The following is a 21,989-nucleotide window of genomic DNA, read 5'->3' as shown; positions in this document are numbered from 1 at the left end:
CGAACATGTACATAAAGCCGGTCGAATATTTTGCAAAAGTGGATTGGGATTGTAAATGGGTCAAGTCTCCTTCAAACTCCCAATTATACATCCTAAGCCTCTAGAAGTCGCAATCGAAATTTTGCATGTGATATTTTGTTAAGACCTCCAACAACCGTCCAAATCGTTCATTCACCTGATATAGCTCCCATATAAACCACACCCCCCAACTTGAGCTCTCAGAGGTCTTCAGTATTGGCTGATTTGGCTATCATTAGGTAAGTCAAGTACATTTGCACCCTTAAACACTCACCCCAAGTGCATGCCTGGACTCATGGTCATAGGTAACTACATGAATATCTATAAACCGATACCGTGACTTGACTTTTTGATTCCCTAAATGCCTCAAGTTTTGCTCGATTTAGCTGATGTTTGCTAAGCACACTTAACTTAAACCTTCCAAAATTTACATAAAATCTGACTCAAATAGGACAAAAAATGTATATAGCCCTCATATCACATAAATCAATACCTTGATATGACTTTTTGAGCTCTAAAATCCTCCATCATTAAACTTTATTTATTTCCGGTGGAAATTAGCCCTGGAGTAGTTGTTTGTATCACAGGCTGTTTAATTTCGACGATGAGCTATATCGGATTATAACACCCATACTGATTGATTGTTTAGCGTATGAATGTTTCGCCGCTTTTATCGCCAGAGCCTACCTACCATCCTTTACGCAATACATTTTGCAGTTGCGTCTTAAACTCTGTTATGACATCTACATTGCATTTGAAAAATAGCAAATTTGTTTGCTGACATAGCAAACAACATTGCAAACAGCCTTTAAATAGAATAGGTAAATACTTTTATTTGCTATTTGTTTTATTGTTAAAATTCCCAAATTTCCCCAACAGATTATTGAGCATACCATTTGCGTTTGTATGCAGTTATGAAAATTCTGGCCTTTGTTAAGAGCCACAAACGATACTTGCATGCCTTAGTCGAAACACTATAAATGTAGGACCGATAGGCGAAGAAATTATTATAATTTCGGTCGACATCGTCCAGAACACGACAAGACAACGATGAAGATCTTTCTAAGTGCCACACTGGCCATTATGCTTGGCATAATTGGCACAAATGCCATATACCAGTTTCCTGGTAAGTGAGACTATCAGTCTATCAGTCTGCCAAACAGTAGACATACGGGGGAAAAAAAAACCTTGTGTAATAAAAATTTTTTGCAGAGGGCTCTACGGGAGGCATGACATGGCAAACCAGTAGCACAAGTGTTCCAACCGGTGGCATGACATGGCAAACAACCAGCAGCTCTACAGGCGGTACAGGCGGTGGATCCATTTCAGGTGGCACCAGCGGCTCAATGGTTCCCACCGGTAGCATGACATGGCAAACAACCAGCAGCTCTACTGGTACCGGCGGCGGAGCCACATCTGGTGGCGCCAGCAGCACAGGTATTCCAACCGGCAGCATGACTTGGCAGACAAGCAGTAGCTCTACTGGTACAGGCGGTGGAGCAATTTCTGGTGGCACCACTTGGACCACTCACCAGACCACAGTGAACGGTGGAGGCAGTCTGGGTGGAAGCGGTGGAACAATTAATGTATCCGGCGGTGGCGGTAATGGCGGCTCGGGCACCGGATCTTTCAACTGGGAAAGTAGTGGCAGTGGCAATGGTGCTTCTGGCAGCGCCGATGGTTCTCTAAATGGTGGCACCTCCAACGGTGGTTCTCAGTCCTGGAGTTGGCAATCGGGTGGCGAACAACCTTCCGGCAGCATTAGCATACAGGGTCAAGGTTCCAATGGTGCAGCCACTGGATCTGGTAGCATTAATAATGGTGGCTCTCAATCTTGGAGTTGGCAATCGGGTGGCGAACAACCTTCGGGCAGCATTAGCATACAGGGTCAAGGTTCCAGTGATGGAGCCAGTGGATCTGGTAGCCTTAATAATGGTGGCTCTCAATCTTGGAGTTGGCAATCGGGTGGCGAACAACCTTCCGGCAGCATTAGCGTACAGGGTCAAGGCTCCAATGGTGGTGCCAGTGGTTCCGGTATGATTGATGCTGGTTTCGATGGATCTGGTGGTGCTAACTGGGCTATTGAAGGTGGTAATGGCGGCAATTGGGAGACCAATCATAACATCAATATCGATGTTAATGGAGGCTCTGGCGGATCTGGTACATGGACAACAGACCTTAATGGCAATGCTGGTGGCGGTTCCATCAATGTAAATGGTGGTGTTCAAATTGACCCCGGTTTTAATGGAGGTGGCTCCCTTAACATTGGTGGTTTGGCTGGTGGTCTGGCCCATGGTGCTGGTGGTGTTATCAATGGCGCTGCTGGTGGTTTAGCTGGTGGCCTTGCCCAAGGCGCTGGTGGTATTATTGGTGGTGGCGCCCAGGCTCTTGGTGGCATGGCTGGTGGTCTTGCCCAAGGTGCTGGTGGTATTATCAGCGGTGGCGCCCAGGCTCTTGGTGGTATGGCCGGTGGTCTTGCCCAAGGTGCTGGTGGTATTATCAACGGAGCTGGCCAAGCTGCTGGTGCAATTATCGATGGTGCTGCCAATGCTGCTGGCAATATTGTTGGCGGTGCTGCTAACGTTGCTGGTGGTTTGGCTGGTGGTCTTGCCCAAGGCGCTGGTGGTATTATCAGCGGTGGCGCTCAGGCTCTTGGTGGTTTGGCTGGTGGTCTTGCCCAAGGTGCTGGTGGTATTGCTGGAGGTCTTGCCCAAGGTGCTGGTGGTATTCTCAATGGAGCTGCTAATGCTGCTGGTAATATCGTTGGAGGTGCTGCTAACATTGCTGGTGGTTTGACTGGTGGTGCTGCCAACGTTGCTGGTGGTATTATTGGCGGCGGCGCTCAAGCTCTTGGTGGTATTGCTGGTGGTCTTGCTCAAGGTGCTGGTGGTATTCTTGATGGTGCTGCTCATGCTGCTGGTAATATTGTCGGTGGTGCTGCTAACGTTGCTGGTGGTTTGGCCGGTGGCCTTGCTCAAGGTGCCGGAGGTATTATCGGCGGTGGTGCCCAAGCTCTTGGTGGTTTGGCTGGTGGTCTTGCCCAAGGTGCTGGTGGTATTCTTGATGGAGCTGCTCATGCTGCTGGTCATATTGTCAGCGGTGCTGCTAACGTTGCTGGTGGTTTGGCCGGTGGTCTTGCTCAAGGTGCAGGAGGTATTATCGGCGGTGGTGCCCAAGCTCTTGGTGGTTTGGCTGGTGGTCTTGCCCAAGGTGCTGGTGGTATTCTTGATGGAGCTGCTCATGCTGCTGGTCATATTGTCGGCGGTGGCGCCCAAGCTCTGGGTGGTTTGGCTGGTGGTCTTGCTCAAGGTGCAGGAGGTATTATCAGCGGTGGCGCCCAAGCTCTTGGTGGTTTGGCTGGTGGTCTTGCTCAAGGCGCTGGTGGTATTATCGGAGGTGGTGCCCAGGCTCTTGGAGGTCTAACTGGAGGTCTAAATGGAGGTGTTAACGTAGGAGTTGGCGGAGATACTACCATAACCACCATACATCAAAATGGTATGGGCGGTAATATTGGTGGCGGTTTGAACATTGACATTAACGGTTCCGGTGGTGGTATCGGCATGGGTGGAGGCATGAACGTTGGCCTTGGTGGTACCGGTGGCATGAACGTTGGCCTAGTTGGTTCCGGTGGCATGAACGTTGGCCTTGGCGGCTCTGGTGGCATGAACGTTGGTCACACCGTTGTCACTGGCACCGGAGGCGGTCTAGGTGGCGGCCTTGGCGGCGTTGTTGGTGGTCTGGCCAATGCCGCATCCGGTCTTGTTAATGGCGTTGCCACCGCTGCTGGTGGTATTCTTGGAGGAGCGGCCAACGCAGTTGGTGGACTTCTTGGTGGAGCAACCTCAGCCTTAACAGGAGGTAGTTCTGGTGGCGGTCTTCTTGGCGGCATTCTTGGTGGTGGTGGTGGCTCCACTACTCATTACCAACAACGCCCCGGTCTATTTGATAATCTGCTTGGTTAATTCTCACAAAAAAAAAAAAAATTGTTTTTAATTCTAGTAAATGTTGTCTTATTTAAATTGTATTTCGAAATTAAAATCCTGTATTAAATAAATAGAGCAATAGATATACCATTTTTTTTTTTATTAATTTTGTGTCACATTTGAATGGGTGAAGCTGCAAAAGATGATAAAATTTGCATTGCTACCATGATGCAGGGCTTGTTCTACTACCATTATGAACCCTGTGGTCATGGGCAATCATAGTATATCGCTTCGGTCAATCATTATTGGTATTTGAATCACCGCATATCAAAAGCTCTTTTACAACTCTTTGTCTATATGGCAGATATCTTCATTCAGGTGGGATTGGTTGGACTGACAAACAGCTGGCATATGTCCCAAACAGCTGGACACATGCAGCCCACACTTCCCAGTCCAAAGGAGGGTATAACCCCACCTTGGGGTTTTCTTTTTGTTCTCTCCACAGGGCTTTGCTTTATGTCTAAATTTAAAAAGCCATAGAAATATTTTGAAATATAGCGGTTCACAATGGGTTAAAGAGTTCACAACCTGATATGTGGCATATGATACTAAAATAGGAGAGCGGTCTTAATGCACTGAAACTCCCTATTTTCATTTTTCAGAGACTGTAGAGAGATTTGAACAGAAAGACGGACAGAGGAACAGACATGGCTAGATCGTCTTAGAATTTAACAATGCACAGTGGTCTAAAAGTTGAAAAATTTGGTCCCCAACTTTTTCTTATAGGAGGGCATACAATTTCATTGAAATGTTGTTGATGGCTCATATCTTTAATACAGCGTCAGACAGAGGGTGTTTTAGTTGGACGCTTTCGATTTTAAAGTTATTTTTGTATGCTTTTGAAAAGAAACAAATTTAGACAAAATTATGTTGAAAATCCCTTCATATTTTTCTCTTTCACTCCCCTAAAATTCTATTTCTCATAGTCAAGCCAAGATAGCTTAGGCGTGGTATTTAATTTAGTTTTTTTTTAAATTTACTTAAAGAACATTTCCATTCTATTCATTGATAAATATTTGCCACAAAAACAAAACCTAAATAGGAAATAGAGTTTTTTTTAAGAAATACGTGCGAAAGGGGGCCGAATATTTGTTTCCAAGTTCCAAGTTGTGTTTTGCTGCTTTCGTCATCCCAAGAAATTGTTTGGGAACTTGTATGGCCCGGCAGTGACACTATAAATATGGGGCCACTATTCTAGGCCATTATCATTATTTTGGCCGATATCGTCCAGAATAAAACACAACGATGAAAATCTTTCTCAGCGGAGCTTTGGCCATTATGGTTGCCATAATGGGCCAACTGCCAAGGAGCCAAGCCTCAATAATGCTGCCCAAAGGTGAGTGAGATTAGGTATGAACTCCCAAGAAGCTATGCATCAACATAATGTTTCAAAAATTCCAGACGGAAGCATGTCTTGGAGCAGCTCCAGTGCAAGCATTCCAACTAGCATGACATGGGAGAGCAAAACTTCTGGCCCAATCGAAGGATCCCAATCGTTTAGCTGGTCTAGTAGTAGTTCCGGATCGGATATCCAGGGAGGTGGTGGTGCCAGTGGTTCCGGCAATATGATGATTGATGCTGGCTTCGATGGCAGCAATGGCCTAAACTGGCAATCCGGGGGTTCTTCTAGCAGCGGCAGTGGTACAGGATCTTTTTCATGGCAGACCAGTAGTAGCAGTGATTCTCATAATGGTGGTACCATTAACATTAGCGGTGGTTCTGTACAGAGTGGAGGCTCACTCAATGGTGCCGCTACTGGATCTGGTGAGGTGAGCAATAATGGTGAATCCACTTCCATCAACATCCAGGGTGGTGGTGCCGGTGGATCCGGCAATGTTGAGTTTGATGCTGGTTTTGATGGCAGCCATGGCTTGAATTGGGAACTTAGCCATAATGCTAATGTAAATCTGGGCTCTGGCATTGGTGGATCTGGCAACATTCAGATTGATGCTGGTTTTGATGGCAGCAATGGCTTGAACTGGCAAACCGGTTTCAATGGCGCTAACGGTCACAACTGGGAAGTTAATCATGATATCGACCTCAATATCAACGGTGGTCTTGCTCACGGTGCTGGTGGTATTATCAGTGGTGGTGCTCAAGCTCTTGGCGGTTTGGCTGGAGGTCTTGCCCAAGGTGCTGGTGGCATTGTAAGTGGTGGAGCTCAGGCTCTTGGTGGTTTAGCTGGAGGTCTCGCTCAAGCTGCTGGTGGTATTCTCAGTGGAGCTGCTCATGCTGCTGGCAATATTGTCGGAGGTGCTGCTAATGTTGCTGGTGGTTTGGCTGGAGGTGCTGCTAATGCTGCTGGCGGTATTATCGGCGGTGGGGCCCAGGCTCTTGGTGGTTTGGCTGGAGGTATCGCCCTAGGTGCTGGTGGTATTGCCGGAGGTCTTGCCCAAGGTGCTGGTGGTATTCTCGATGGAGCTGCTCATGCTGCTGGCAATATTGTCGGTGGTGCCGCTAACATTGCTGGTGGTTTGGCTGGAGGTGCTGCTAATGCTGCTGGCGGTATTATCGGCGGTGGGGCCCAGGCTCTTGGTGGTTTGGCTGGAGGTATCGCCCAAGGTGCTGGTGGTATTCTTGATGGAGCTGCTCATGCTGCTGGCAATATTGTCGGAGGTGCTGCTAATGTTGCTGGTGGTTTGGCTGGTGGTCTTGCCCAAGGTGCTGGTGGTATTATCGGCGGTGGTGCCCATGCTCTCGGCGGTTTGGCTGGAGGTATTGCCCAAGGTGCTGGTGGTATTCTCAGTGGAGCTGCTCATGCTGCTGGAAATATTGTCGGTGGTGCTGCTAACATTGCTGGTGGTTTGGCTGGAGGTGCTGCTAATGCTGCTGGCGGTATTATCGGCGGTGGGGCCCAGGCTCTTGGTGGTTTGGCTGGAGGTATCGCCCAAGGTGCTGGTGGTATTGCCGGAGGTCTTGCCCAAGGTGCTGGTGGTATTCTCGATGGAGCTGCTCATGCTGCTGGCAATATTGTCGGTGGTGCCGCTAACATTGCTGGTGGTTTGGCTGGAGGTGCTGCTAATGCTGCTGGCGGTATTATCGGCGGTGGGGCCCAGGCTCTTGGTGGTTTGGCTGGAGGTATCGCCCAAGGTGCTGGTGGTATTGCCGGAGGTCTTGCCCAAGGTGCTGGTGGTATTCTCGATGGAGCTGCTCATGCTGCTGGTAATATTGTCGGTGGAGCCGCTAACATTGCTGGTGGTTTGGCTGGAGGTGCTGCTAACGTTGCTGGTGGTATTATTGGCGGTGGCGCCCAGGCTCTTGGTGGTTTGGCTGGAGGTATCGCCCAAGGTGCTGGTGGTATTCTTGATGGAGCTGCTCATGCTGCTGGTAATATTGTCGGTGGTGCTGCTAACATTGCTGGTAGTTTGGCTGGAGGTGCTGCTAATGCTGCTGGTGGTATTATCGGCGGTGGGGCCCAGGCTCTTGGTGGTTTGGCTGGAGGTATCGCCCAAGGTGCTGGTGGTGTTGCCGAAGGTCTTGCCCAAGGTGCTGGTGGTATTCTGAGTGGAGCTGCTCATGCTGCTGGAAATATTGTCGGTGGTGCTGCTAACATTGCTGGTGGTTTGGCTGGAGGTGCTGCTAACGTTGCTGGTAGTTTGACCGGTGGTCTTGCTCAAGGTGCAGGAGGTATTATTGGCGGTGGCGCCCAAGCTCTTGGTGGTATTGCCGGAGGTCTTGCCCAAGGTGCAGGTGGTATACTCGATGGAGCTGCTCATGCTGCTGGTAATATTGTCGGCGGTGGCGCCCAAGCTCTTGGTGGTTTGGCTGGTGGTCTTGCTCAAGGTGCAGGAGGTATTATCGGCGGTGGTGCCCATGCTCTTGGTGGTATTGCAGGAGGTCTTGCCCAAGGTGCTGGTGGTATTCTCGATGGTGCTGCTCATGCTGCTGGTAATATTGTCGGTGGTGCTGCTAACATTGCTGGTGGTTTGGCTGGAGGTGCTGCCAACGTTGCTGGTGGTTTGGCCGGTGGTCTTGCTCAAGGTGCAGGAGGTATTATCGGCGGTGGCGCCCAAGCTCTTGGCGGTATTGCAGGAGGTCTTGCCCAAGGTGCTGGTGGTATACTCGATGGAGCGGCTCATGCTGCTGGTAATATTGTCGGCGGTGGCGCGCAAGCTCTTGGAGGTTTGGCTGGTGGTCTTGCTCAAGGTGCAGGAGGTATTATCGGCGGTGGTGCCCAAGCTCTTGGTGGTATTGCCGGAGGTCTTGCCCAAGGTGCTGGTGGTATTCTCGATGGAGCTGCTCATGCTGCTGGTAATATTGTCGGCGGAGGCGCCCAAGCTCTTGGTGGTTTGGCTGGTGGTCTTGCTCAAGGTGCAGGAGGTATTATCAGCGGTGGCGCCCAAGCTCTTGGTGGTATTGCCGGTGGTCTTGCCCAAGGTGCTGGTGGTGTTCTAAGTGGAGCTGCTCATGCTGCTGGTAATATTGTCGGTGGGGCCGCTAACATTGCCGGTGGTTTGGCTGGAGGTGCTGCTAATGCTGCTGGTGGTATTATCGGCGGTGGCGCCCAGGCTCTTGGTGGTTTGGCTGGAGGTATCGCCCAAGGTGCTGGTGGTATTGCCGGAGGTCTTGCCCAAGGTGCTGGTGGTATTCTCAGTGGAGCTGCTCATGCTGCTGGTAATATCGTCGGAGGTGCTGCTCAAGCTGCTGGTGGTTTGGCTGGAGGTATCGCCCATGGAGCTGCCGATGTAATCAATGGTGCTGGCTCTGTTCTCCATGGTGGAAATCTTAATGGAAATATTGATATAAATATTGAAGGAGGCATGGGCGGTAATATTGGTGGTGACATTAATGTTGGTCTTGGTGGTTCCGGTGGTCTGAACGTTGGCCTTGGTGGTTCCGGTAGTGTGAATCTTGGCCACACCGTTGGAGTTGGCGGTTCTGGTGGTTTGAACATTGGTCATACCGTTGTCACTACTACTGGCAGCGGGCTAGGTGGAGGCCTTGGCGGCCTTGGCGGCATTGTTAGTGGTCTTACCAATGCCGCTACAGGACTTGTTAATGGCGTTACCACCGCTGCTGGTGGTATTCTTGGTGGTGCCGCCAATGCAGTTGGTGGACTTATTCATGGAGCTACCACAGCCCTAACAGGAGGTAGTTCTGGTGGCGGTCTTCTTGGCGGCCTACTTGGTGGTCGCTCCGTTACTCATCAACAAAGCTCTGGACTTTTGGGTGGTTTGTTTGGTTAATTATGAATACGAAATTAGACTTCTTTGTTAGTTTAGTAAAAGTTTTCTTAATTTAAAGTTATTTTCAAGAAAGTTTTGTAATAAATAAGTAAAAAAAAATAATAATAAAGCATTACAAACAGGACAGTGATATTATTAACTGCAATTATTTTAAAAAACGTGTAGTCCCTATAAAAGCTAAAGTCTTCAAAACTGGAAATCATGAGGTGAAGCCTAGTACAGACACGATTTTTGTCAGCAGGTCATGTAGGCAAGTTATGTTCTATGGCACGATTTCCTTGGAGATTCATCTGCCAATTTTAGGAGCACAAATGTTAAATTTTTATACCCTCCGCCATAGGATGGGGGTATACTTATTTCGTGATTTCATTTGTAACACCTCGAAATGGGCGTCTAAGACCCCATTAAGTATAAATATTCTTGGACGTCATGACATTTTAGGTCGATCTAGCCATGTCCGTCCGTCTGTATGTCGAAAGCACACTAACTTTCACAGGAGCAAAGTTAAGTACTTGAAATTTTGCGCAAATACCTTTCATTAGTGTAGATCGGTTGGGATTGTAAATGGGCCAAATCGGTCCATGTTTTGATATATCTGCCATATAAACCGATCTTGCATCTTGACTTCTTGAGTTTCTAGAAAGCGCAATTTTTATCCGATTTGATTGAAATTTTGTCCGTGGTGCTTTGGTGTCACTACCAACTTTGGTATGACTTCGAATTATTGTGCGAAGTATGACCTAAATCAGTCCGTATACTGATATAGCCGCCATAAAAACCGATCTACCGATTGAACTTCTTTCCAAAGAGGTGTCGCATTATTTGGCACGCCGTTCGGACTCGGATATAAAAAGGAGGCCCCTTATCATTGACTTTAATCTTGAATCGGACCGCACTCATTGGTATGTGAGAAGTTTACCCCGGTTCCTTAGCGGAATGTTAATGGCCAAAATTTGCAAATGTTTATCGTTTGGACTTCTTAGGCTTCTATAGGGCGCAATTCTTATAAAATCTGGTTGAAATTTTGCATATGTCGTTTTGGTATGACTTCTAACAACTGTTCCAAGTATGTTCTAAATCACCTGATAACCTGATATGGCTGCCATAGAATCAGATCACCCAATTTTAGTTTCTGAGCCTCTAAAGGTCGCAATTATTATTCCACTTGCCAGAAATTTTGGAGGTGGTATTTTTCTCTGACTTCTAACAGTCGTGATAAGTACGGTCCATATCGGCCAATATCATGATATAGCTTTTATATATATGAAAAAGTCATTCAAAGAACATGACAAATGCGATTCATGGTGGAGTAAAATACGATTCGGCCCGATCGAACTTAGCACGCTTTTAATTGTGATTTGGTCCCCATCTCATGATTTTCTTTCTGGAAGAAACGATTTGGTGCTTTTTTTATACCCTCCACCACAGGATGGGGGGTCCCCCTCTCTGTCTTAAGCACGCTAACTTTCGAAGGGGTAAAGCTAGACGCTTGAAATTTTCCACAAATACTTTTTATTAGTGTAGGTCGGGCCGAATCGGTTCATGTTTTGACATAGCTGCCATATAAACCGCCTCTAGAGGGCGCAATTCTCATCCGATTTGGCAGGGTGTTTTGCATGAGGTGTTTTGTTATGACTTCCAACAACTGCGCTTAGTATGGCACAAATCGATACATAACCTGGTATAGCTGCCATATAAACCGATCTGGGATCTTGATTTCTTGAACCTCTAGAGGGCGCAATTCTCATCCGATTTGGCAGAAATTTTATACAACGGCTTCTCTCTTGACCTTTAACAGGCGTGTTTAATTTGGTCTGAATCGATCAATGGCTTGATACAGCTCCCATATAAACCAATCTCCCGATTTTGCTTCTTGAGCCCCTACAAGGCACAATTCTTATCCGAATGGACCGAAATATTACACAATGACTTTTACAATGTTCAGCATTCAATTCACTTATGGTCCTAATCGGATTATAACTTCATATAGCTCCAATAGCATAACAGTTCTTATTCATTGTTTTTTGTTTGCCTGAAAAGAGATACCGCGCAAAGAACTCGACAAATGCGATCCTTGGTGGAGGGTATATAAGATTCGGCCCGGCCGAACTTAGCACGCTCTTACTTGTTTATCCTTCTGTATCACTAGGTTTGATCCAATTTTTGGGTATCTCCCGTATATGGACCAATTTACATATATTATTTGTTAAGGGCAGTATGAGTTCATTTTTCAATGGATCTCGACAAAAATATTTTGCACAGGAAGTTATTGTATTGTGTACTAACACATAGGTCTTGTAACATCAGTATCCATAGTAGGTTCGAGCCATATAGCTATTCTATAGACTTTGTTAATATTAAAATTTTTTCTCATTTCAGGCAAGTACTCGTAACAATTTATCATCAAAGCTTTATTCTTATAAGTAAATATAAAAAATTAAATAATTTTTAAAATCAATGCTACATAGTTTATATTCCAATCCGAAAGAAGAACCGAGACCTAAAAGTGGAATCCCTTATCCAAACTTCGGGTTTAGTGCAATTTCATTAAACATTAAACACCACACAGAGGCTCAAAAAAAAAAAGTAAAAACCTATTAAGTTCGGTCGTGCCGAACTTTGGATACCCACCACCTCGGGCATGTACGTAAACCACCTTTAGTCATAATCCGGTCAAAAATGCATAATTTATGCACCCATAGCAACTATATCGAAATATGTTCCAAATTCGTCACGGACATTGAGTGGTCTAATAAATACAAGTCCTATACAATTTTGTAGGACAAAATAATGCTCATTTTGGCAGCTATCTCCACATATAAATCAATCTTAACCATTTAGGACGCGGATGTCGAAAAGTCTAAGATAAGTCACTGTTTCAAATTTCAAAGGAATCGGATAATAAATGCGTCTTTTTTAGATCGCTCTACATGGCAAAATGCAAATTTTTTGCTCATGAACATTCCACTAAGGAACAGGGCAAACTTCTCACATATCAATGAGTGCAGTCCGATTCAAGTTTAAAGCTCAATGATAAGGGGCCTCATTTTTATAGCCGAGTCCGAACGGCGTGCCGCAGTGCGACACCTCTTTCGAGAGAAGTTTTACATGGCATAGTACCTCACAAATGTTGCCAACATTAGCAGGGGAAAACCACCGTTTAAAATTTTTTCTGATGGTCTCGCCAGGATTCGAACCCAGGCGTTCAGCGTCATAGGCGGACATACTAACCTCTGCGCTACGGTGGCCTCCATGGCAGCTATATCCAAATCTAGACCAATCTAATCCAAAATAAAAAAATTATGTCGAAGGGCTTAACACAACTCTTTGTTACAAATTTCAGAGAAGTCGGACAATAAATGTGCCATTTATGGACTATATCCACACCTAGACCGCTCTGAACAAAATTGAAAAGAAATGTCAAAGGGCCCTACACAACTTGGCTCAAGACCTAAAATCGAGAGATCGGTCTATATAGCGGCTATATCCAAATGTGGACCAATCTAGGCCAAATTTAAGTAGGATGTCGATGGGCCTAACACAACTTACTGTCCCAAAATTTTGGCAAAATCGGACACAATCCACTGTCCTAAATATCGGCAAAATTGGACAATAAATGCTCCTTTCATAGGCCCAATACCATAAATCGTCAGATCGGTATATATGGCAGCTATATCCACACCTGGACCGATCTGAACAAAACTGAAAAAATAAGTCGAAGGGCCTAACACAATCCACTGTCCCAAATATCGGCAAAATTGGACAATAAATGCTCCTTTTATAGGCCCAAGACCTCAAATCGAGCGATCGGTCTATATGTCAGCTATATCCAAATCTTGACCGATCGGGGCCAAGTTGAAGAAGGATATCGTGAGGCCTAACACAACTCACTGTTTCAACTTGTAGCGAAATCGGAAAATAAATGTGGCTTTTATGGGCCTAAGACCTCAAATCATCGGTCTATGAAGGCTATATTACGATATAGTCCGATATAATCCATCTTCCAACTTAACCTGCCTATTAACAAAAAAAGAATCTGTAAAAACTTTCAGTTCAATATCTCTATTTTTTAAGACTGTAGCATGATTTCAGCAGAAGGACAGACGGACGGACACGGCTAGATCGTCTTAAATTTTTACAACAATCAAAATTGCAAATTTTGCCCATGAACATTCCACTAAGGGGCAAACTTCTCACATATCAATGAGTGCTGCAGTCCGATTCAAGTTTAAGCTCAATGATAAGGGGCCTCCTTTTTATAGCCGAATCCGAACGGCGTGCCGCAGTGCGATACCTCTTTGGAGAGAAGTTTTACATGGCATAGTACCTCACAAATGTTGCCAGCATTAGGAGGGGAAAACCACCGCTGAAATTTTTTCTGATAGTCTCGCCAGGATTCGAACCCAGGCGTTCAGTGTCATAGGCGGACTTGCTAACCTCTGCGCTACGGTGGCCTCCTAATTCTGTTTCCTTTCCACACTGTTTCCTTAACATCTCGAAATATTGATCTGCGTCCCCATAGTATATATTGTATATACTGTGGATTGTCTTGACATTCTGAGCCGATCTTGCCATGTCCTTCCGTCCGATCATATCGGTTCGGATTTGCATATAGTCCCCATATAAACTGATCCCTGAATTTGACGTCTTGAACCACTAGGAGACTCAATTTTCATTCGATTTGACTGAAATTTACCATGCTCAGTATCATCCAAATTGGTCTATTAACACATATAGCCCTTAGAAGTACTTGGCTGAAATTTGGCCCAAAAACCTATCTTATGACTTACAATATCAGTGCCAAGTTTTATCCGAATAGGTAAATATGATGACATAGGCCTTGTAAGTACCGATATCCCCATATGACTTCTTGAGACCAAAAGAATTCAAATACAAACTCAGTTAATAAGAGTACATTTTTAGAGGAATCCGTGGTGATGGGTAACCAAGATTCGGCTCGGCCGAACTTAGAACACCTTTACTACTTATACCCACCACCCTAGGATAGGGGATATATTCTTTTAGTCATTCCGCTAGCAACACATCGAAAAATCGATTTCCGACCCTACAAAGTATATATATTTCGGATCGTCTTAAAATTCTAAGACGATTTAACGATGTCCGTGGGTCTATCCGTCTGTCCGTCCGTCGGTTGTAATCACTCTACAGCCTTCAAAAATTAAGATATTCAGCTGACATTTGGCACAGATACGTCTTTTTTGGATATAGCTGTCATATAGATCGATCTGCCGATAAAGGGTCTAAAGCCCATAAAAGCTTTATTTTTTAACCGATTTCGCTGAAATTTAAAACAGTGGGTTATTTTAAGCCTCCCGACATCTGACCGGAGTATGGTTCAGATCGAACTATATTTAGATATAGCTGCTATATAGACCGATCTCCCGATAAAGGGTCTGAAGCCTGTAAAGGCTTTATTTTTTAACCGATGTCACTGAAATTTGAAACAGTGAGTAGTTTCAAGCCTCTTAACTTTGAACTTAAATATGGTTCAGATCGGACAATATTTAGATATAGCTGCCATATAGACCAATCTGCCGAAAAAGGGTCTGAAGCCCATAAAAGCTTTAATTTTTAAACGATTTCGCTGAAATTTGAAACAGTGATTAGTTTTAGGCCTACCAACATCGGACCCAAATATGGTTCCGATCGGACTATATTTAGATATAGCTGCCATATAGGTCGATCTGCCGATAAAGGGTCTGAAGCCCATAAAAGGATTATTTTTTATCCAATTTCACTGAAATTTGAAACAATGGGTAGTTTTAGGTATCCCGACATCCGTTCCAAATATGGCTTGGATCGGACAACATTTTGATATAGCTGCCATATAGACCCATCTGCCGATAAAGGGTCTGAAGCCCATAAAGCATTATTATTTATCCAATTTCACTGAAATTTGAAGCACTGAGTAGTTTTAGGCCACCCGCCATCCGACCCAAATATGGTAAAAATAGGACTATATTTAGATATAGCTGTCATAGAGACCGATTTGTCGGTTAAAGGTCTGAAGCTCAAAAAGGCTTTATTTTTTAACCGATTTCAATGAAATTTGATATACAAAATTCAACACTGACTTATATTTATAAAACCACTCCATATTCATGCCGAATTTGGGTCCATAACTTAGCCAATTTTCATCGGATTGTGACAAAAGAGGGTATATATGTAAATCCGAGGTGGTGGGTATCCAAACTTCGGCCCGGCGGAACTAAATGTCTTTTTACTTGTTACTTTTGGCCAAAAAATGGGTCACTGGAACCATAGTGGATTAGTTCGATTTGGACCATGCTCTTTATGGAATTCGATATGTCTATGATAACTTACTGGTAAAGATTTTTGATTTTTATTCAAATCGGTTGGCACAGGGATATTTCATAGGCTTAGAACTTTATATGGCGAGATCGGCTTATATGGCACCTTTACCAACTAATGGATTTGAAACTGAAGAAGAATTTTCGAAGTCATAGAAAAACACCACGTGCAAAATTTTCGCCAAATTGAGTAATCATAGGGCCCTCTAGAGGCTCCAAAATGGGAGCTACATCAAGTTATAGACGGATTTGGACCCGATTAGACACCATTGTGTGAAATCGTAATTTCAGCCACATCGGATAATAATTGCGCCCTCTTAAGTCTCAACAAGCCAAATATGGAGATCCGTTTTTTTATGGGAGCTACATCAAAACTTGAACCGTTTTGCCCTATTTACAATCCCAACTGATCTACACTGATAAGAAGTATTTGTACAAAACTCTCCTTGCCTTACTCTACTTTTCCGAAAGTTAGCAGATGGACCACTGGACGGACATGGCTATCACGACTTGGAATTTCAAGACGATCAAAATTATATATACTTTGTAGGATCTCGGATCAATATTTCAATGAGTTACAAACGAAATAACGAAATTAGTTCGCCCCCATCCTATGGTGAAAAGTAGGATAAGTTAAGTTCGAATTTTTTAGACCTTTAACCATGCCATGCCAAGAGTTATGCTTCCAGCAATATAGCTCTTTGTAGAAAGAAGTCAAAACTGAAATCAGTGTAGTTTTCACAGGGAAATCTTATGACTGGCCTATGTAGGTGACTCAGAAGTCAAATCAGAAGATGGTTTAATAAGGGAGGTATTTGTTTATGGAAGGATTTCGACCAATTTCGCAGTCAAGGCAGAACATCGCAACAAATTCCAAATTTTAGATAAATTGGCTACTAACCGGAGGCTTTTAAATACTTAAGTAGACAATTTGAGACATTTGGTTGATATTGGCAGCTTTATATGAAGATGAAGTCAATTTTGGCTAATTTACAATTGCAAATAAAATAGGTGTAAAGTAAGGTCAGGTGAGATTTAAACATTTTTAAGTCCATTGTGATACCACAGTAGCGAAACCCTAGGTCTTTGTTGGATATCGAGAACCCACAACCCCCCAACTTGTAATCCAAGCACTCTACCATCTCCCCTAGCCTTACTCCTTTAAAAGGTGTGGGTTTTCATTAGACCGAAAAAATTTGAATATCAAGACTCTCAACCATTCATGTACTTCTTCAGTGTCTTTAATCACTTTATGAATTAATTACAGGCAAAGGAACCAAGTTATCATATCCCTCATTCTATGGTGGAAGGTTATAACAAACAATCGAACAGTTAAAACAAAATTTTAAAAACAAAACAACACTTCTGTCGTTTGTATGCAAAGCTTAAACATGTTTTGCAAAAAAAAATTGTTTTCCGCTCCCTTTTGAAAAGATTTCCAATGGAGAATGAAAGAAAGACCTAATTGAATAGAACATATGTCAGACATTTGCTAAACAAAAACCCCACAAATAGATCTTTAAAGCCAAAAAGCAAAAACCAACAGTTTGGCCACTTGTTAGTAGCTTAGAGTTAGCCTTTGGCAAATAATCGAGTTGAGTTTTCTAAAATTTTCCATAAGGTTTATTGAAATGAGCTAAAATGCCAAAGAACTTAACTACGCTTTTTTTATACCCACCATATATATTCCTAATCAGCGTAAAACTCCAAGACGATCTAGCCATTTCCGTCCGTCTGTCTGTTGAAATCATGCTACAGTCTTTAACAAGTAAAAAGGCCGGACCGAACTTTGGATACCCACCACCTCGGGTATATACGTGATCCACCTTTCGTCAAAATCCGGGGAAAATGCATACCTTATGCCCCAAAGCAGCTATATCGAAATAGATTGCGATTTGGACCAAATACATGGGCCCAAATCCTTACATCGAGAGATCGGTCTATATGGCAGCTATATGCAAATCTTGATCGATCTAGGTCAAAATGCAGAAACATGACGACGGGCTTAACTTAACTGACTGTTCCAAATTTCGGCGACATCAGACAATAAATGCGCCCTTTATGGGCCCAAAACCTTAAATCGAGAGATCGGTCTATATGGCAGCTATATTCAAATCTGGACCGATCTGGGCCAAATTGAAGAATAATATCGAAGGTCCTAACACAACTCACTGTCCCAAATTTCGGCGACATCGGACAATAAATCCGCCATTTATGTGCCCAAAGCCTTAAATCGAGAGATCGGTCTTTATGGCAGCTATATTTAAATCTGGACCGAACTAGGCCAAATTGAAGAAAAATACCAAAGGGCAAAATCGGACAATAAATGCGCTTTTTATGGGCCACAGACCTTAAGTCGAGAAATTGGTCTATATGGCAGCTATATCCAAATCTGGACCGATCAGGGCAACATTGAAAAAAGATGTCGAGTAGCCTAACGCAACTTACTATCCCTGACTCCAACAAAATCGGATAATAAATGTGGCTTTTATAGGCAACACCCTAAATCGGCGGATCGGTCTATATTGCAGCTATATCCAAATATGGACCGATCTGGGCCAAATTGAAGAAGGATGTCGACGGGCCTAACAAAACTCACTGTCCCAAAATTTTGGCAAAATCGGACAATAAATGCGCCTTTTATGGGCGCAAGACCATAAATCGCGAGATCGGTCTATATGGCAGCTGTATCCAAATCTGGACCGACCTAACACAACTCCATATACTGCACGGATGTTAGAAGATGGGGTATATCGGACTTTATCTTATTGTAGCCCCCATATAGACCGATCAGCCGTTTGAATGTCTTAGGGCCATTAAAACCTTATTTTTTACCCGTTTGAACAACGAATTGTTATTAGGCCTTCGACATACACGCCCAATATTATCCAGATCTATCTGTATTTGTATTTAGCTGTCATATATACCCATTTCCCGATTTTAGGTCTGGGGTCCATGAAAGATGCATTTGTTACCTAAATTAGCTGAAATTGAGCTTAGTGCTTTAAGTTAGGCTATTTGACATCCTTACCCAACATGTTCTTGATCAGACTACATTTGACAGAGACCTTTTTCCAACAGTCTGACCATAAGATGGTCCTACAGACTAAGATCCCAGCGATAATGGATGGATGGCAATAACAACCAGAACGGTAAGGTCACGAACAGTCTTGTAGTAAGGACATAAACGCTGTATTGTTTAGGTGCCGATGATACAAAGCGAAGTAGGGGGAATAAAAGATCACACGATTTGGCCGTAAAGGCCAGAGAGTTGCTATCAATAAACTTGGTTAACGCGAAGCCTTTCTGGGCGACACAATCCAAGTTAAGGGCTTAGGAGATGAATGCGCATGTAAAATTTTTGCAAATTTTGGCCATGAAAATTCCATTAAGGAACAGGGGCAAACCTCTCATGTATCAATGAGTTCAAATGCAAATTTTCCTATGAACACTAAGGAACTTGGACAATCTTATCACTGAATGCTGCCCGATTGAAATTTTTAAGCTCAATGCTAAGCGGCCTCCTTTTTATAGCCGAGTCTGAACGGCGTGCCCCAGTGCGACACTTCTTTGGGTGAAGTTTTAACATGGCATAGTACCTTACAAATATCGCCAGCACTAGCTGAAAAATTTGTTTTTATGTTCTCGCCAGGATTCGAACCCAGGCTTCCAGCGTCATAGGCGGACATGCTAACCTCTGCGCTACGGTGGCCTCAATGAGTGCAGTCCAATTCAATTTTAATCTCAAAGAGAAGGGGCCTCCTTTTTAAAGCCGAGTCCGAACGACGAGCTGTAATGCCACACCTCTATGGAGAGGCATAGTACCTCACAAATTTTGCCAGCATTTGGAGGCGAAAACCACCTCTAGAAATTTTTTTCTAATGATCTTACCAGGATTCGAACCCAGGCGTTTAGCGTCAAAGGCGGACATGCTACTCTAAGATGGCCTCCTGATGAACTTGCATGCAACACTATGGAACTTCGAAACTGTCGGTAACATGACGAAAATTCTATGGCGAGATCTGAATCGTGAGAAGACGAGGCTATTTCAGAAAGGAAGTAAAAGGGAGATCTGTATTGCTTTCGGTATCATAACGGGACACATAAGACTACGAGCTGGCTAAGGTGTATGTCTATAAAGGCATAAGGCGGATTAATACTCGTATAGGCAGTCGCTTTTCAAACTTTTTTTTTATCCACCATCATAGGATGGGGTTATACTAATCTAGTCATTCCGTTTGTAACGTCTGAAAAAATATTTGTCTAAGACCACATAGAGTATTTATATTCTTGATCATCTCGATGCTTGATCGCCATGTCCGTCCGTCCGTCTGTCGACATCACGATAGCGGTCTAGGGCTTGAAATTTTGCACAGATACTTAATATTGATATAGGTCGTTTGGGATTACAAATGGACCATATCGGTTTAGATTTAGATATAGCTGCCATATAAACCGATCTTCCGATTTGACTTCTTGAGTCCTTACAAGCCATAATTTTTGACCTATTTAGCTGAAATTTTGCACATAGTGTTCTGTTATGACTTTCAACCACTGTGCCAACTACGGTTCAAGTCGGTCTTTAACCTGATATAGCCCACATATAAACCGATCTCCCGATTTAACTTCTTGAGCCCTTACAAGCCGCAATTGTTGCCCGATTGGACTGAAATTTTGCACATAGTGTTCTGTTATGACTTTTTATCACTGTGTCAAGTACGGTCCAAATCGGTCTTAAACCTGATATAGCTCATATACACACCGATCTCACGATTTGACTTCTTGAGTCCTTACAAGCCGTAATTTTTGTCCGATTTGGCTGAAATTTTACATGCGGTGTTCTGTTATGACTTATAACCACTGTTTCAACTACGGCTCAAATCGGTCTATAACCTGATATTGCCCCCATATAAACCGAGCTCCCGATTTGACTTCTTGAGTCCTTATAAGCCGGAATTTCTGTCCGATTGGGCGGAAATATTGCTTGTAGTGTTCTGTTATTACTTTTAATCACTGTGCCAAGTACGTTCCAAATCGGTCTATAACCTAATATAGCCCCCATATGAACCAATTTCCCTATTTGACTTCTTGAGTTCTTACAGGCCGAAATTTTTTTGGATTTGGCTGAAATTTTGCATGCGGTGTTCTGTTACAACTTCCAACAACTATGCCAAACACGGTCCAAATCAGTCAATAACCTGATATAACTCCTATGTAAAGTCCTATGTAAAGTCTCTCGATCATCCTTGTTCGGTTCCTGGAAGCTTTAATTTTTACCGGTTTGATAGAGTTTTGGTATGTAGAAAAAATTATGCCCTTCAAGATCCGTGGTGGTGGGATCACAAGATTCGGCCCGGCCGAACTTAGCACGCTTTTACTTCTTACTCTAAAATGGTTCGAATAGTCCACGGTCCACTGTTTGGACGAAATGAAGTGCGGAATATGAGTCTTGTTGGTACATCCATGGTCTACGACCGAAATATTTGCGTGGACACGACTCCAAAATATTTCACGATAATGAGTCGCATGAAAACAAAGAAAAATCAATAAAACAGGCATTAAGATAGCCCGGGCCGAACTTTGGATACCTACCACCTCTGGTATATATGTTAACCACCTTGTGAAAAAATGCATATTTTTTTGAACCCATTACAGTTATATTTAAATATGGGTGGATTTGGACCACGGACGTCGAGTGGTCTAATAAAAACAATTCACTGTTCCGCCCTGTAGGGCACGAATGCCGAAAAGCGTAACATAGGTCATTATGCCAAATGACAGCGAAATCGCATAATAAGTGCATCTTTTATGAGCCCAAAACTTAAAAAGGGGAGATCGCTCTATATTGGAGCTTTATCAAACTAAACTGAAGGGAACCCATATTGAATGCGAATGTTTTAGGGCCTTACCCAGCCCACTGTGTCACATTTCAGCGAAATCGGATAATAAACGCTGCTTTGATGGGTCCAAGGACTAAAATCGGGAAATCGGAATAAATGGCAGCTTTATCCAACTATAGACTGATCTGAACCATATAGCGAGCGGATGTCAGGAAGCCTAACAAAGGTCCTTGTGCCGAATTTCAGCGAATTCGGGTAATAAATGCGCCTTTTATAGGCCCAAAACCGTAAATCGGGAGATTATTTTACGTTATTATTTAGTTTTTCCCAAAGGAGGAAAGATTCGAGCCAATTCGGCCAATGGAATGAATATCACCAGAAATGAAGGATTTTTATTGATTACTGAAAAGGAATTTCCGGGCAACAGATGGGATTTTATCACTTGCACGCCAATTGTAAACGTTTCTTAGGTGGCCAGTCCACTCATCAGTACAAGAGTGCTGCTCTCTTTCCTCCCGTCTGTCGGAGATAAGTCTATATAGCAGCTATAACTAAATAAAGCTCGATCTGAACCATGTAGAGCACGCGTGTCGAAAAGCCTAACCTAGGTCAATTTCAGCAAAATCGGAT

The 21,989-nt window shown here is 43.8% G+C and overlaps 3 protein-coding genes across 3 annotated transcripts; 2 read left to right on the top strand and 1 right to left on the bottom strand.

The window, feature by feature from the left end:
• The first annotated feature begins 1,051 nt into the window (after window positions 1-1,051).
• LOC106088595 (uncharacterized transmembrane protein DDB_G0289901) lies at window positions 1,052-4,101 on the top strand. The gene is made up of 3 exons (XM_059367346.1): window positions 1,052-1,144; window positions 1,231-2,700; window positions 2,734-4,101. The coding sequence occupies exons 1-3, from the start codon at window positions 1,069-1,071 to the stop codon at window positions 3,978-3,980; spliced, it is 2,793 nt and encodes a 930-aa protein (XP_059223329.1). The 5' UTR covers window positions 1,052-1,068; the 3' UTR covers window positions 3,981-4,101.
• A 2,260-nt stretch (window positions 4,102-6,361) lies between these two features.
• On the bottom strand, window positions 6,362-8,716 carry LOC131997066 (serine-rich adhesin for platelets-like). Its single transcript, XM_059367345.1, has 2 exons — window positions 8,424-8,716; window positions 6,362-8,381 (listed from the first exon to the last, which is right to left on the bottom strand). The coding sequence occupies exons 1-2, from the start codon at window positions 8,714-8,716 to the stop codon at window positions 6,362-6,364; spliced, it is 2,313 nt and encodes a 770-aa protein (XP_059223328.1).
• Window positions 8,717-8,761: 45 nt separating this feature from the next.
• On the top strand, window positions 8,762-9,187 carry LOC106088458 (uncharacterized). Its single transcript, XM_059367343.1, has one exon. It carries the CDS (start codon window positions 8,762-8,764, stop codon window positions 9,185-9,187), a length of 426 nt encoding a protein of 141 aa, XP_059223326.1.
• The last annotated feature ends 12,802 nt before the right edge of the window (window positions 9,188-21,989 follow it).

The sequence above is a fragment of the Stomoxys calcitrans genome, chromosome 4 (genome assembly GCF_963082655.1).
Source record: "Stomoxys calcitrans chromosome 4, idStoCalc2.1, whole genome shotgun sequence".
In the NCBI taxonomy this organism is placed as follows: domain Eukaryota; kingdom Metazoa; phylum Arthropoda; class Insecta; order Diptera; family Muscidae; genus Stomoxys; species Stomoxys calcitrans.
This window is presented reverse-complemented; position numbering and strand designations above follow the sequence as displayed.

Coding starts and splice junctions, on each gene's coding strand:
- LOC131997066 (XM_059367345.1), bottom strand. CDS start 8,716: ATGGAGAACAGAGCCAGCACCATTGATTACATCGGCAGCTCCATGGGC. Junction 8,382..8,423: donor GTTAGCGGCCCCACCGACAA/TATTACCAGCAG, acceptor GAACACCACCAG/CACCTTGGGCAAGACCACCG.
- LOC106088458 (XM_059367343.1), top strand. CDS start 8,762: ATGGGCGGTAATATTGGTGGTGACATTAATGTTGGTCTTGGTGGTTCC.
- LOC106088595 (XM_059367346.1), top strand. CDS start 1,069: ATGAAGATCTTTCTAAGTGCCACACTGGCCATTATGCTTGGCATAATT. Junction 1,145..1,230: donor TGCCATATACCAGTTTCCTG/GTAAGTGAGACT, acceptor AATTTTTTGCAG/AGGGCTCTACGGGAGGCATG. Junction 2,701..2,733: donor GGCTGGTGGTCTTGCCCAAG/GTGCTGGTGGTA, acceptor GTCTTGCCCAAG/GTGCTGGTGGTATTCTCAAT.